Consider the following 16919-nt stretch of genomic DNA (forward strand, 5'->3'; position numbering starts at 1 on the left):
CTGGGTCAGTGAGCCAACAGGAGTGGAGGACAGTGGAAAGCAATGGGAAAACACCACTGTAATTTTCCCCATGGCTTTGCTCAATTCAAAATATTCTGAAGTTTCAAGTTCCCCAGTCGAATCTCCGGGGGGAACTACGTTGAGAGAAGCCTCAAGAAATGTGCGATGCTGCAAGGAACAGTACTGTTAAGGAACTTGGAATGTTAGATCCATCTATCAAGGAAAGCTGGATATAGTCGAACGAGAAATGAAGAGACTGGGCATCGATATGCTGGGAATAAGCGAAGTGAGATGGATTAGTATTGGTGAATTTGCTACAGATGAGTACATGGTCTACTATTCTGGACATGAAAACCAAAGAAAAAATGGAGTTGCCCTCATAGTTAGCAACAGAGCGTAACACTATAATGGGGTGCAATTTTAAAACTGATAGAATGATGTCTGTACGTTTTCAAGGCCAACCTTTTAACATCACAGTCGTACAAATTTACGCTCCAACCACAGAAGCTAAAGAGGATGATATTGACCAGTTCTATGAAGACTTACGATAATTGCTGCAGTTAACACCAAAGAAGGATGTCGTCTTCATTATTGGCGACTGGAATGCCAAAGTACGAAATAAAACTGTAGATGGAGCAACGGGAAAATATGGCCTTGGCACAACAAATGAAGCTGGTCAGAGACTCCTAGAATTCTGTCAAGACAACTCACTGGTCATAACCAACACACTGTTTCAATTGCCCAAACGACGCCTATACACCTGGACCTCACCAGATGGTAAATGTCGGAATCAGATTGACTACATACTTTGTAGTCAGAGGTGGAGGAGCGCTGTACAGGCCTGGGGCTGATTGTGGATCAGATCACGAGCTCTTAATTTCCAAATTCTGGCTCAAATTAAAAAGGATTGACAAAGCCAAACCATCAAGCAGATATGACCTAAATAGCATAACTCTTGAATATACAGTAGAGGTTAGAAACATATTTAATGGATTAGATTTAAGAGATAGACTGCCAGAAGAGCTATGGTCAGAAGTACGCTGTTGTTAGACAGCGGAAAAGCATATTCCCAAGAAAAAGAACAAGAAGAAAGCCAAATGGTTATCGGGTGAAGCATTACAAATAACAGAAGAAATAAGGAATGCAAAAATCAAAGGGGAAAGATCGAAGATGTCTATATTAAATGCAGAGTTTCAGAAACTAGCTAGAAGAGGTAAGAATGCCTTTTTGAATGAACAGTGCAACGAAGTTGGGGAAAATAACAGACTGGGTAAGACAAGAGATCTTTACATAAGAATTGGAGACATCAGAGGGAAATTCCAGGTGAAGATTGGGATGATAAAAGATAAAAATGGAAAAGATCTTACTGAAGCAGAGATTAAAGAAAGGTGGAGGGAATATGTAGGCAATTTGTATAGGAAAGATTGGAATACTCCTGATGATGAAGTTACTCTGTTGTCAGAGCCAGAACCAGATATCCTAGAAATTGAGGTCAAGTGGGTCCTAGAAAGTATTGCAAACAATAAGGAAAGTGGTTATGATGGAATCCCAGCAGAACTGTTCAAAATCCTGGGAGAGGATGCTGTGAAAGTCCTACATTCAAAATGTCTGCAAATATGGAAAACCCAGCAGTGGCCAAAAGATTGGAAAAACTCAGTGTTCATCCCAATTCCAAAGAAGGGCAGTGCTAAAGAATGTTCAAACTACCGAACAATCACACTTATATCGCATGCTAGTAAGGTCATCCTCAAGATCCTGCAAAATAGGCTGCGGCAGTATATAGATAGAGAACTACCTGAAGAACAAGCCGGTTTCCGCAAAGGCAGAGGAACCAGAGATCAAATTGCTAATATTCACTGGATTATGGAGAAAGCAAGAGAATGCTTTATTGACTATGCTCAAGCCTATGACTGTGTTGACCACAATAAATTGTGGCAAGTACTCAAGACTATGGGAGTACCAGATCATCTTATTTGCCTTATAAGAAATCTCTACTCTGATCAGGACGCTACGGTGAGAACCCTATATGGAACAACTGAACGGGTCAAGATTGAGAAAGGTGTACGTTAAGGCTGCATATTGTCACCTTATTTATTCAACTTATTTGCAGAGTATGTGATGAGGAATGTCAAATTAGATGAAACAGAAACTGGAGCTAAAATTTGTGGGATACATATAAATAACCTTAGATATGCTGATGACATCACCCTATTGGCAGAAAGTGAGGAACAACTTATCTACTAATGAAGGTGAAAGAAGAAAGTGCAAAAGCTGGACTAAGGTTGAATGTCAAAAAAACAAATATCAGGTAACTAAACCTATCACCTCCTGGCATATAAATGGTGAAACAATGGAGGTTGTTCCTTGTTTCATCTACTTGGGCTCCAAAATAACTGCTGATGGCGATTGCAGCTATGAAATTAAGAGACGCTTGCTCCTTGAGAGGAAGGCAATGGCCAACCCTGATAACATTTGCAAGAGTAGAGACGTAACTTTATGAATGAAGATTAGTATAGTGAAGGCTATGGTCTTCCCAGTAGCAATGTACGGAAGCGAGACCTGGACAGTAAGAAAGGCTGAGCGCCGAAGAATAGACGCATTTGTACTGTGGTGTTGGAGAATTAGAGTTCCGTGGACTGCGAAGAGATCTAATAAGTCCATATTACAGGAAATCAACCCAGGCTGTTCACTGGAAGGTCAAATACTCAGACAAAAACTAAAGTACTTTGGTCATATGAGAAACCATGATTCACTGGAAAAGACCTTAATGTTGGGGAAGACTGATGGTAACAGGAGAAGAGGGCGACAACGGATGAGGTGGATTGATGTCATCAAGAAAGCCACGGCTCTCAATTTAGAAAGACTTCGGAAAATAGTATACAACATGAAGAAATGGCACACTTTGGTCTATGGGGTCACGGAGAGTCCAAAGCGACTAAACGACTAACAACAACAGCATGTAATAAATAAGTAACTTAATATCTACGCTTTATTTGATGTTTTCTTGTACATAGAAAGGGAAAAATGAAAAATGTTAAAAGCGCAGATGTTATTCAACCTCTTTCATTTGGGGGTGCAATTAATAACTAAATATTTTTCCAAATTTTCTGTTGTGATCGAATGCCTTCTGTCAGGATGTTCTTATATACAGAAAATGACCTTTCAACTTCACATGAAGTCAACGGCGTGTATTCCAAATTGCCTGGCAAAGAAATGTTTAATTGTAGACTAGCTCAAGCAAGGCAGCTCCTTATTAAGAGAGAAGAAATTTGATCTCATGAAACACTGATATGCTTATTAGAAAAATGGTTCTGAAGACTTATGTATGGAATGTAGCCCTTTATGGATGTGAAGCATGGGCAATAACTGAAGAAGAAGGAAAGAAACAGTAAACGCGCTTTTGACATGTGACATTAAACCAAGGACTGGCGAAGGGATCTCAAAAGAAGTCACTAAATCTGAGAGGAGAACAATGTTACAAAATTAGTGCAAGGGAAGATTGATTTAATTTATAAACTTGAATCAATGTAAAGTTAGTGAAAAAAGAAATGTTTTTCCTTTCAAATGCACAATATCCTTCAAAAATATTTATTATGCATCAAAATATGTAGAAATATGTAACTTTAAACTTGTGGAATAATAGTCCTTTCAATGTGATTTGCTGACATTGTAGCTTTTCTGGTAGCTACATATAAGGGGACAGAATATGTAATTACATATAATCCAGGCTCAAGTATTAAAGCATCTTGTTTTACAGTTTGTTTTACATCGCACCGAAACACACAGTTCTTATGGGATTGTTGGGTAAGAAAGGGATAGGAGCGGTAAGGGAGCAGCATTGGCCTTAATTAAGGTACAGCCCCAGCATTTGCCTGGTGCAGAGGAGCCAACTATTACGGATTGTCCGTTATGATTACGGATTTCACTTCGCGATTACAGCATTATGGTCAAAGGGGAAATTATTACACAGAAAAGCAACATTATCATGATAAAAATGAATTTCTATGAAAAAAAGGAAAGAGGTAAAAAAGTTTCAATCCCTTAGAGGAATTCTGGTCAACCCTTCTCGCTTCAGTGTTTGTAAGTTAGCAACTAAACATATTTGGCGGTTATTTGGTCGTTACTTCCTTTTGCTCCCCGTGAGTATTCTGAAATCACGACCAACTACATAGATACAGGCTGCTCTCTTAGAATGAAGCATCAAGTCCGCCGTGAAGTAGGCTCTACTCCTTGCTCTGCTGTTCTCCAGTGCGTGCGTTCAGCTCTATCTTCGTTGTGCATGTAGACGTGAGTGGTATGTTTAGCGCATTTCAATTCTAATTATCCCAGTCGTTGATTCATAAAGAAGTGATGTGTTTTGTAAATTGAAGCAGAGCAATATTGTCAAATTATCAAATTGCATCTTCCTCGAAGTAGAGAGCAGTGTTACAGAAATATCCAGACGGTTATACAACACTATAATCTATCAGCTTCATTGTCTGTATTGATAATTTAAGCGCACAATTATTAAGGATTTTCAAATATCTATGCTTTTGCCAACATTACGTCAAACAACATATATATACATATGGTACAATGAAGGGCCTTGGCATGCTGGAGTCCCATGAATGGTGCAGTACACTCCCAACTGTACTTAAGGACATATCCAGCCTATACATTTTTGAATTTACCTGAGTGTAAATAAAAGTATGAAGAGGGGAGCTCTATCAACCTAATTTCTTTAATTTCAATATGTCATACATAGCATGATAAGCCTCAACAAGGATCCTGAAAACTAGCATGTATCAGCAACAACATAGACTAAGAATGAACGTAGTACCTGTTAAACAAGCCCCAGAACCTTAATCTACTGAATGCAACGTTCCCTGCAAAATTGTGGCTCAGCAATGCACATTGATTCTACCTATACAACAGTTAGATGTAATGATGGCATACTGCATACATATTTGAACTTGACACCAAAAACCTCAGTGACCCTTTATTCTCTAAGAACTATACCCTATGTTTAACTTCAGCTATACAATTTTTGGAATATGTCTCATTCTAAGCCAGTGTCGCTAGTGTTACCACAAACAACAGGAACTGTAATTTCAAAAATAAGTTTCATTAACAGTTCATCAGGTATGAGATGATGCACACTTCAGTAATGGCAAATGATACAAAATAGGAAGACAATTTCAGTCAACATTTCACATGCACACACGACTGGACATTAACTGCTAAATTGTAGTCTTAATGCACAGCTTTGAAAATAAGGTCTGTTACATATTACTTTTTCTGACCAGACCACAACATAATTCACCCTTAAGCTTCTTCTTTACTTGGTGAACTATAAAATCCCCTGTGTATGTCATTGTTGTTTGCACCATTGTAATGAATCCAATACTTGGAGAATTTACCCGAGCGTTATTGTATGGAAGTTATGCTTAGCTTATCATTCAGGATGCAAAATAATCAAGTGGATACCTAAACATATTTGGGGATTATTTAGTTTATTTTCTGGGTTGAACCGTGTTGCTGCTTTCTGTACATTATGTACAGTTTGCCGACGTTTTGAATACATTGCAGTATTCTTTGTCATGGCGACTGAATTACCCCTACTCAATCCGAGGTAATCAGTCTCCCATGCTGCAATCCAAGGAATCTGCTATTTTCTTCTTGTATTTCTCTTGCAATTTCTCATTTTTAAGACCCTCTACATTATGCTTTGTCTTTCTTCTTACTTTTTCCGTCCTTGCCAAGTCTATTTTTTTGTCTGTATTTTACAAGGTGCGGCAATTAAATAACGAGACTGATGTGAAAAATGTGATTTATTGCAAACTAAGTTACAATACACTTTTATCCCCTTCAACATACTCCCCTCCCCTATCTATACACCGTTGCATACGTACCTTCCACTGTTCGAAGCAATGCTGTAGGTCATCCTTTGTCACCCTGCGCAACACCTCTGCCGTTTTCACTTTTACGTATTCCACAGACTGAAAATGTGTTCCCTTCAATACACTTTTAACTTTTGGGAAGAGATAAAAGTCACACGGAGCAAGATCAGGTGAATGTGGAAGATGTTCTAGCACAGGAATGCGCTTGTCAGCTAAAAACTGCTTCACAGACAGGGTGTTCTGGGCTGGTGCATTATCGTGGTGAAGAATTCTTGAGCCGTTCTTCCATGCATCTGGTCTTTTCTTCCTTAGTCTTTCCCTTAGCTTGATTAGGACTTCTTTATAGTATTGCTGATTTACGGTTTGACCCTCTGCAACCCATTCAATCATCAGAACACAGTCACAGGTCGTCCGGGACGCTCATCTTCATCCTCTTCCCGACCTTCAGAAAACCATTTGTGCCACTCAAACACTTGTGCACGTGACATAGCATTGTCACCAAACACCACCTTTAACATTTGAAAACATTCCGTGGGTGATTTCTTTAACTTCACTAGGAGTTTCAGGTTAATGCGCTGCTCGAGTTTTATGTCCACCATGATCGCGGCATGACTACACAGCAGCGTCCTGTACAACCAAGTCTCAAAAGCAAACTAAAGCAGGTAGAACGACGAAACGAAGTGTGCTTGCTCAGGAAGGATCAAAGTCAACTACATTCCAATGACAACCTCTCACCATGCGACCGCGGAGTATTTAATTGCCGACCCTCGTATTCTTACAAGATAATGGTCCGAATCAGCATCAGCACCTCTACAACTTCTAACATCCATGGTGTCTGACGCGTGCCTCCTCTCTATGTTAACATGGTTTATTTGATTTCTTGTTACACCATCTGGTGATATCCATGTCTCCTTTATGTTTTTCTGCGGGTGCCAAGTACTTTTGATTATCATCTGCTTCCCACTCGCAAAGTCAGTCTCAAACCATTATCATTACTGACTTCGTACAAACTTTCTTTCCCTGCTCTGTGTTTATACAGCTCTTCTCTTCCAATGCACTGCATTTAGATCTCCAAGGATCATTATCACGTCATGTTCTTGAACTTTGTTAATTTCATCCTCCAATTTAGTGTAAAATGCATCTTTCTCCTACTCTTCTGCCTCTTCTATAACGGCATACACACAAAACATCGTAACATTGAAGGATTTTGCCTGAAGTCTCAAAGAGCACATCCTATCTTTGATTGCAGTAAACCACAACAGATACCACAACAGATAAGTCACCATAATGTAACAAAGTCCACAAGGTTTCGTAGTAGCAGTCAAAGGGGACGCACCATTATTCAAATATTATGAATGAAACAAATCAACTCCTCAAGATTTTGGATTGACGTCCCTTTTGACTAAATACTTCATAAATACAAACTACTACCAATGGAAAATCTGATCGTGAAAACAAGACTAGTTCAATGAAACTAACTAATTAAATATTTTACTGTCCAAAACTATTAAATTACTGTAACAAGCCTCAAAATTAAAACAATAAGCTGAATTCCAAAGGGATCCAAGATTTTAATTTTAAGACACCAATAAGTTTTAACTATAACTACAACTCAAGTTTTAACATAGAAGTCAAATTACAATTGTTTTTAATAAACTAGAACTTTGAGAAAACAATTTTAGCCAAATTTTCGACTTTTGAAGACGCTGTGTTTTGGATGTCAGTATCTTTAGAATTAACGGTTATTCCAATTTTAGTATAGTCATTCATATTGTTAAACTATTAATGTGTTCATAAATTCCTATGTTTATATATTTTATTACTTTATTTTTAGAATTGTAACTAAGCACAAATTTGTCAAAACTAATCAAATACAACAGGTCTTAACCTTGAGACGATTATATAGGCTGAGAATGCTTGAAATTCAAGCGAAACATGTCCCTATAAAACAGTGTTGTAGCATTATGTTCTAACAACATAAAACCAATTCTATTGAAAAAGTGGGAAATAAAAAATCACAATATTGTAAGCATATTATAGCAAATTCAATACAGGTCTAATCATGAGATTGGTTACATGTAATGTTGCTGCGTTAGTCATAAGGGCACTTCTCTTACCCTGTTCCTTACTGTCTGGTCAGACACCGTGATTCCAGTGACCCTCCTGAGGTTGCAGTTCTCTGGCAGTTGCTTAACGACGCCATAACGCACAGATGGTTAGATATCGGTCATCCTGTAAGGTTGTCATGCATTCACAATCCTGTCCAACCCTCCTTGTGAACTGGCCTGTTTCATTGTAGCGATTCTCCAAACAGTGAACAACTGATGGAGAGACATTGTGATCCACAGCAACACGAGGAAAGTCCATCTTTCCTTGGTCAAGGTGACTGCCGTTGCGACTTGAACTCCGTTATGATATCTTATGGGATGCGCTAGTTGACGTACAACGTGCTCAAATGACCGCAGTAGTCTGTGTACCTCACAACAACACACGGACGCACCACGATATACTTTGTTTTGAGGTGTCGCCTGCCATTTTAATGCATGGCTACGCCTACAGATGGAGTATAACTTTGATTTGACATACCTTGAGTAGCTAAGGTCTCGAGGTATGCTGTACGACCATTGGTACCCCATCTACCAAATTAACGTTCACATTCCAGACGTTACAAAACATGCTCCCCTAATTTTTTTGAACTGTGTATTTTAGTATTGCTTAATAATTTTGTTGCACATCCCATGTACTACTGTAAAAGAAAAAATTCAATGTCGAATCCTACATCATATATTCTCATATCCCTGGAAAAGATATCAATGTTATTTTTGGTTTCTGAGTTAGAGAACAGTACAAACTGCGCAAGTTGGTCTGCAGGTTTAGGTTTCGTAGTTGTGACCTTCCATTTGGGATATGGTGTGTTTGAATCCCACTGTTGGCAGCCTTGAAGATGGTTTTCTATTGTTGCCTATTTTCGTTGCTTCCCTATCCTTTCCTAGTCCTAACTGTTCATCAGCATAGAAACTCAGCCAGTATGATGTAAGACAATAGCAAGGAGTGGTTCAGTTAGTCGGTCAGATTCAAAATGTTACAGTAGTATCATCCCATCTAGAATACCTATGCGCTAGGTGTTCTATGATTAGGAAATACAATTGTGAAGTGTATACAATTTTGTAAGTAAGTGGTGATTTTTTTTTAAACATGCACTTGCTTTTGCCTTCATATTTCCTTTCAAGACGAGAACAATTTCTGCTAAATTTCGTGGCAGTCACCATCAGTACTAAATTTTTTTCCCTCGCCAGCCAGCAGGTAGTGAGCTAAGTGGTCTCCCTTATGAAAGGCGTACGTAAAGTTGTCCATGGCTGAAGACTGGTTTTGGAAAGCAAAGATTTTTGTCTAAAATTTGACTCTTATACTTACCTTCAATGAGAAAGCTAACAGTATTGGTAACTAACGTGTAGCTTAAATTTAAAAGACATGCATGCATCAGGGCAATGAGTTTTATTCTGGATATGAGGATTTTTTCTGTAGTAATGGAATTTATAACGGTTGCTTTTATTAGTTTACTCTGCATTGTCGTCATTGTGGATGAGCGGTAGAGCGTCAGCCTCTGGAGCCCTAGATTTTGGTTTCCCTGGGCAAGTTGGCCTTGCGGATAGGGGCGTGCGGCTGTGAGCTTGCATCCAGAAGATAGTGGGTTCGAATCCCACTGCCGGCTGCCCTGAAGTTGGTTTTTGGTGGTTTCCCATTTTCACACTAGGCAAATGCTGGGGCTGTACCTTAATTAAGGCCACAGCCGCTTCCTTCCAACTCCTAGGCCTTTCTCCTCCCATCGTCGCCATAAGACCTATTTGTGTCGGTGCGAGATAAAGCCACTAGCAAAAAAAAAAAAAAAAGTTTTGAATTCCAGAAGAGGTAGTTTGATTTTTGAAATATTAGAAAAGTCCATTCAGCACTCTGCGACATGGTGCTGGCATGTGAAAGATCTCTGGTGGCACTTTTGGCGTTGTCCCTACAAAAATGGAAACCTACATACATTGCCCAGTTGAGATTTGGTTTACTCTGCTATATTGCAAAGTAAAATTAAACATTATAATTGACATACAGGCAGCTTAGATGGTGTCAAAATTAAAATGCCTGCACCCAGCAACCAAGGCCATATTATTATTATTATTATTATTATTATTATTATTATTATTATTATTATTATTATTATTATTATTATTATTATTATTTGGTGAGTTTTCTTATAGACATTTCTTGTTGCATTGCCACATTTGTAGCCTTACAGATGGATACTCAAAATAAAGATCTCCTCATTGGCTTTCGAAAACCTCTGACTGCCAATTACAACCCTGTCTAAAACCCTCCAGATTCGGTAAGAAACCACCGATGTTGGTAGCACTGTCCTTACAATGGACAATTACACGTACTTTACATTCCATATGCTTTTCTCTAGTCAGTCGTGACTGTCCTGTGCAACCCATCATGTCTACTTGAGTGCTTCTGCAGTTAAAGGCTTTTTGAATATTTCAGTCAGAGAGAGAGAGACATAACCATGTGCCTTGATAGTCAGCCATACTCTTAAGTTAGTATTGAAATGGTGTGGCAGAAAATGGGAAGTCATTGATTCTGATAGTAATAGTAGTTTCTGATGTGTGTTATATTCCACATTATTATTAGTGTTCTCTTGTTGATTGTAGGTAAAAATTACCCGAAGGAGGAAAACCACAGATGAAGGCGTCACTACCCAAGATATGAAAACGTAAGTTATGTATGATTTTTTGTAAGTTGTCCATGTTCTGATTTAACTTAAATTTTTAATGAATTTTCCCATTTTTAAAATGGGAGGGGACTGGAGGAATGTTGATATACTGGTTATTTTGGGAAATGCCGATTTTCTTTGGTATTTGAAGTTTGTTTGTAAATGAAGTTGAAGGGAAAGTATCCAAAATTTTGGGAGGGGGTGGGAGGGTTGCACCTGCTAAACCAAGTGACCGTGTCTGAAATGTATCCTACTATCCGTCCGTCCTTTCAATATTTTGAATGGTGTTGTCGGTTAACGGCAAAACTGTGGTGCACGTTAGTGTTGTGTTTGTACTGTGAAGTACGAAATATCAATAGGATCAGAGTACAAAACTTAAATTTTGTGACAGTTGGGTGAAGACACATTCTCCAGCTTTTCACAGTGTTAACCCATTGAACTGCAATTTTTCTTGAAAATAAATATACATTGATTGCAATTTAATCTGACTTAAAAGAGATCACTTTTGCTACAGGAAGTTAACACACTGAAACACAGTTCACATTCTAACAATAGTTCAACACAGTGTGGTAGATCTTAAAACACTCATATACATGCAGTGCCACCTTACACTTATCACATTCATAGCGGGATTCACCCCTGTTCTTTCCCTTGGGATTTTTTCCTCTGCAGTCATAGCAGACCTCGCAAGAAAAGCCACAGTGAGAAGATGAAGAGATTTTGGGAGAAGGAAAAGTCAACGACATCAGCTAAATAAGTTTAATTGCGCTCATTAGTTGGACATAAGGAAATAATAATAATAATAATAATAATAATAATAATAATAATAATAATAATCAAAAATACAAGACTGACAAACCGGATCAATACCTTCTTTCAGCAGAAGAAAAACTATGGGGCTTGGAGAACTGAACTTTGTGGTAGCAAGAAGATTACACCACATATTATTTGGTACATTGTCTGTTTGTGTACACGTTCAGTTTTCTAGGTTATGCACACGCCCACCTGCGTTCCCGTCTTCATTTTCTTCAATAATGTCATCTAATTATTCGGAATTACTAATGCTAACATCACTTGAAAGTAATTCAGTATCACTTTCACCGGAAAAACTGTCACTGACATCGCTTTCCTCCAAAAAACGTAATATTTGAGCTTCATCCGACTCGGCCATGACGTTGACTTTACCTTCACTAAAGCTTTACGCGGCAATTTACTCGATCGTATTTAGACTCTTTAGCGGCGAAATACGTAGCTGAAGGGCAAAGATAGCTGAAATACGATTACCAACATCTCTTAGACATGTTGGGATTGCAAATAAATATCGATATGTATCCTTGGAAACGTCAACAAAGCAATAAAGAGGGTGGACGGAAATTTCCGTCATTGCATTTATGGCAACCCGCGGACAATGACGGAAATTTCCGTCATTGCAAGGCAATGGGTTAATAGTGGTGGAGTGCATTGAATCTACAGCGATCATCTCAGATGTATTAAGAGTGGCATCAGCATTTTGAAGGTACAGCCCCAGCATTTGCCTGATTTTCACACCAGGCAATTGCTGGGGCTGTACCTTAATTGAGGCCACGGCCGCTTCCTTCCAAATCCTTGTCCTTTCCTATCCCATCGTCGCCATAAGACCTATCTGTGTCGGTGCGACGTAAAGCCCCTAGCAAAAAAAAAAAAAAGAGTCATTTTGAAGATGAGCAAGAATCCATTGTCATTAATGAATGCTGTAATTGACCTATGACTGACTAGGGATAGTTCTTCTTCTTCCTGATATGTTTTTGCTTATGCAGGTCGTTCATAGGGATAGATGGAGTAAAGTCATTAGTTGTGTAGCACAACGTGTTAGCAGGTATAATTAGCAAACTCTCGGGGATATTGCTAGCAGTCGTCGGGTATTGGTGACCACGTGCTAATGCTGTTTGAGTTTGGATCAGTGGTTTTTTTTATTGGGTTTAGAATTAAACCTATTCAAGCATGTTATAATTGACAGCTGTCTTTTTTGCAGAAGTTCTTGAAGTATCCGAGTTATTCGATAGTGAAATGGATCATCATGAAATCCATAGACATGGAAGTAGTGCCTTTTCAACTGCCAAATATAAACAAATATCAGGTTTCTTGTATAAGAGAAGCTGAATTGAAGTTTTTTTAATTTTTAAAATTTTTTTTATGGGCCTCTGTGGCATCCCCATTGGTAATGGAAGTAAGAAAAATTATATTGGTTTGGTTATTTTCTTACTGTCTTGATTTTCGAGATTGTCAGGATTCTCAAGGGTTATGAATTTCATGTTGTTGGTCCGTACTGAACTGAGAATAACATATGAATAGTAACACAGTAAAGGTTTCCACCTATTCAGTATTAATATGTATTTACAATGTTATAAATTACATGGTTATTCTCAGTTCAGTACGGACCAACAACAACCATCTAATTTATAACATTGTAAATACGTATTAGTACTGAATAGGTGGAAACCAATACTGTGTTACTATTCATATGTTATTGTCAGGATTGACAAGGCTTACAAAACTATGTGAAAATTTGTAATTTAACCCTTTGCAGTCCAATTTTCTGTCACATGTTCCAACAGTCTGGTCCAAATTAATTTTGCACATTTTTACCTAGTCAGATTATACTCAGAATTTTAATTAGTAATTTTAACTATACTATTATTACCGTACATCCTACTGCATAGGAATTAGTTTCCATTATAATTTTCGTCATCAGAGCGGAGAAAAGAACAACATAATAAACTGAAGTAGAGTGATGCAGCTAGGCAGAACCTGTGGTCCTCTAGTTTTCTGAGTTGATGAATAAGTCTAGGTGGCTCACTATCATGAAATGTTACATTCCGGTAAACACTATTGCCATTTGCATTCCCATTTGTATGTGCGGAAGTATGTTCAGCATCACTTTTACTGAAATTATGAACTCTGACCTGAGAAGCGATATCATTGCTGTGTGCCGTATCCCCTCCTCCACCCTGGCCCATTACATTCGCGTGTCTTCATGCTTTTGTAGCAGTCTCTGGAACTTCCTATTCTGAATCTTTGGAAACAGCATATGATGGTCCGGGATCATTCCACGCTTTTTTTACACACAGGTCCAGTTGCTGAAGTTTCACTTGCAATGCTGGAGCTAACTACACCTTCATCTTCACTTGACAGTTCTCTAAACTCTGTATCTAATTCAAATAACTAATCATCGTCACTGCTGTCTAAATAAACGTGCATACGTATTTCTTCATTCATATTTGCCGATTTTATATTGCAAATTCAACCGAGACAATTCGCTTTCACAGATAAACACGCCTAGTAAAACACGTGTGCAGCACTACTCACTGTAAACACAGCTGATAGGCCACGGGTAACCATGACAACACACGGCTACATATATCTCGTATTATATCCATAGAGATAACAGAACGGTTTCTTTTGTGTACAAAAATTAGTTCTAGAAACTCCAGGGATATCGATCAACCACAATCAGGTCAAAGAACTTCGATAAATAACTTCTCATTTAGAACGAAACATAATGTCGACGTTGGACCGGTTGCAATAAGCCATGAAAAGACCGGAAAAGGTTAAAATTTTAAAACTTAAATGCACAAATATAAATGCTATTTGCTATGAACAAAAGAACAAAACCAAAACATTCTGAACTAGGGAAAAGAAATTCTTGATGTATTAAAAAGAGTATTAAACAGGAGAACTGTAAAAAGACATTTTAAAGTAATCATACAAATGGTGTTGCAAGATAGATTCTTTTAAGTCTATTTTGGAGACATGCTGAGTGGTAGAGTTACAAATTCCCGGTCACTTGCATACAGGCACTCGATTCACCCTGGGTAAACTTCCACAGTCAGCACTAGCTTATCATTCTAGAAGTAGGAATGTTAATATTGGTCATTGAAAATTCATCACACGTACCTGAGAATTTTTCGATCGCTGACTGGGACTAGTTTTCTCATGGTCTTGACAGAAATGTGTGAAGGATTACTGGCACCCTTGATAACAATCGAATATTTGACTGGAAGGTATTAAGAAACAAACTAAACAAAAAAATTATAATAATAAACTACACACCCAAGAGAACTCGAAAACAGTATACGAGTATACCATGGTTAGCGGGATACCATTGAGATTCAGTATCGAAATTTCCTACTAAGTGGTCAGACAGAAGTATAGTGTACTCCCTGCCATGTAAGCTTATGCACTAAAGGTACAATCGTACTGTTTCTCCTGCGTTGATACTGAAGGTAGTGATTTATAGTTATTTTCTTGCTGTTGTCTTCGATTTAGTGTCGCTAACCGTACAGTTTAAGGACCTAAGGGCCCTACTTGCGGATACGTCTTACAGTTACTGTTAATCTTGCACGTTGACACTATGTAGTCATGTGGGTTGTTTTTGTGACTTGCGAGATTTACGTATTTCCTCTGCTATACTATAAAAATCACTAGTGTTACATTTATGGGTATAAGTAAAGCATATTCTCTTTTTCTGTAGGATTATAAATCTGTTTGGGTAATACCGGGTAAGTAGAATTGGATGTCGTTATGCATCAAAGTTGGGTTTGCGATACTCGCGTTTAGGTTCATATGTAAATTAGAGCAAACTACTTTTGTTAAACATGGTATTCCTGGTGTTGTAGAATAATAGATTGTACCTTCTCACCAAATTTCAACTTTTTTATACTCACAGTTCATAGATTTTCGTGAAAAACATGGTGCTTAGCATACTGATGCAATTTAAGGTATTTCTCACATGCGATAATGAATCGCAATGCTACACCAATAACCCCTTACAGTCCAGTATCTACCGAGTAAGATTTCAAAAAATATGTGGCCGCAGTCATGATTAAAACCTCAATCACCTACTGTGCTAAGTGCTTGAACCATCGTGAGCTGCGCCACAGCTCCAGCATATAGTTAAAGTTTTAGATGGAAAAGCTCTAGAAGGGGAGCTATTCCCTAAAGTCATTGCTATGACCACTGATTGATGTGACAAATTTCAGTTGAGCTGAGTCAAGTACAAATGGTAAGAAGTGAGCCATTGTAGATTATACGATGCAATGCATATTTCTTTATGGAATTTTCCTTCACAATAGGCTTATTATATTCTGAGAGTACAGTACTGACGTGATATTTGCAAGCCTGTGGGTAAGTTCTGTTCTGCTTTAGACACACATTAGTTGCTAAGTAGAATGGCAGTCTCTCGTACGATTAGGGAACGTTGATCCCTTTAAACAAGCATCGTCGTCATCATCATCATAATCATCAGAATGACAGTCCCTTAAACTAGGTAAAGGGTAAAGGATATGAAGGTCCGTATATGTAGTTATGATTACCTCATTCCAAGAAAAATAAAGCGATTCTGGAAGCAAGTATAGAATTATAATTATCTCAGTCAAACAGAACAGGAACAGAAAATGTTATTAAAATATTTGCTCCCATAAATTCATATAAGACACTGGACAACAAAATAAGATTGTTACTCTCAGTTCATTCAATCTCGAAATCAGGATCTCCATTGAATCCATCTATGCCATCCATGATGTCAGAATCTCCTTGATGTGTCTTGTAGAATTGTTTGGCATCTGCTAGTATTAGGTGCATCAGTGACTTAAGGTCTCCAAGTTTGGCTTTAGAGATAGGTTTTTCATTTGCCTGATTAAAGGAACTCTTAGTTTCCCGTGGTCGTCCCAGTCTGGATTTATTTAGATTTACTTCCATATATTCGTCATCAAATTTAGTTTTGACGTACATACTGAACGGCTGTGATTTCAAGAACTGGATTTCTTTCAGTTTTAGCTAGTTTATCTTGCAACTGTGGCCATCCGTTTTCCCATTCACAATCAGTTTTTCAAGTTTTGCTGAACTGAAGAACAAAGTTTCTTCCATCTGGCAAACAACAATGGGACTTTTCCGCCTGCAGTTTCTCATTAAGTTTACGTAGTGCTCTGCAGTGTATAAACTCTGTTGAAATTTGAGGGCGTGCTAAATATGTGCAAAGTCACTGCATTCATTATTCTGATCTGGAATTCACCGATTTGGCGCTTATTACCAAGCGTAACATGTTAAAACACAGTTATAGTGAAGCCTTTGCAGCTTCTTCAGATAAATATATTGATACAGAAATATTACTTACATTGCAGACTACCGTATTAGATACCGTACAACAATCTCATTTTGATACTAACCTTACAAAATTCTTCTAGAATGATTATCTGACGTAACCATTTTAGAAAGCTTCATTATTAGCATTGTCCTTCTCCTTA

General features: G+C 38.1%; 1 protein-coding gene across 4 annotated transcripts in view; it reads left to right on the forward strand.

The window, feature by feature from the left end:
• LOC136867343 (myosin heavy chain, embryonic smooth muscle isoform) overlaps positions 1-16919 on the forward strand; it is a 543017-nt gene that overhangs the window by 281094 nt on the left and 245004 nt on the right. For all 4 annotated transcript variants that reach the window (XM_067144510.2, XM_067144513.2, XM_067144511.2 and 1 more), the window contains exon 12: positions 10577-10638. In XM_067144510.2, the coding sequence (XP_067000611.2) occupies positions 10577-10638 (62 nt within the window). The remainder of the gene's footprint in view (positions 1-10576; positions 10639-16919) is intronic.

This window comes from Anabrus simplex, chromosome 3, assembly GCF_040414725.1.
Source record: "Anabrus simplex isolate iqAnaSimp1 chromosome 3, ASM4041472v1, whole genome shotgun sequence".
Classification (NCBI taxonomy): Eukaryota; Metazoa; Arthropoda; class Insecta; order Orthoptera; family Tettigoniidae; genus Anabrus; species Anabrus simplex.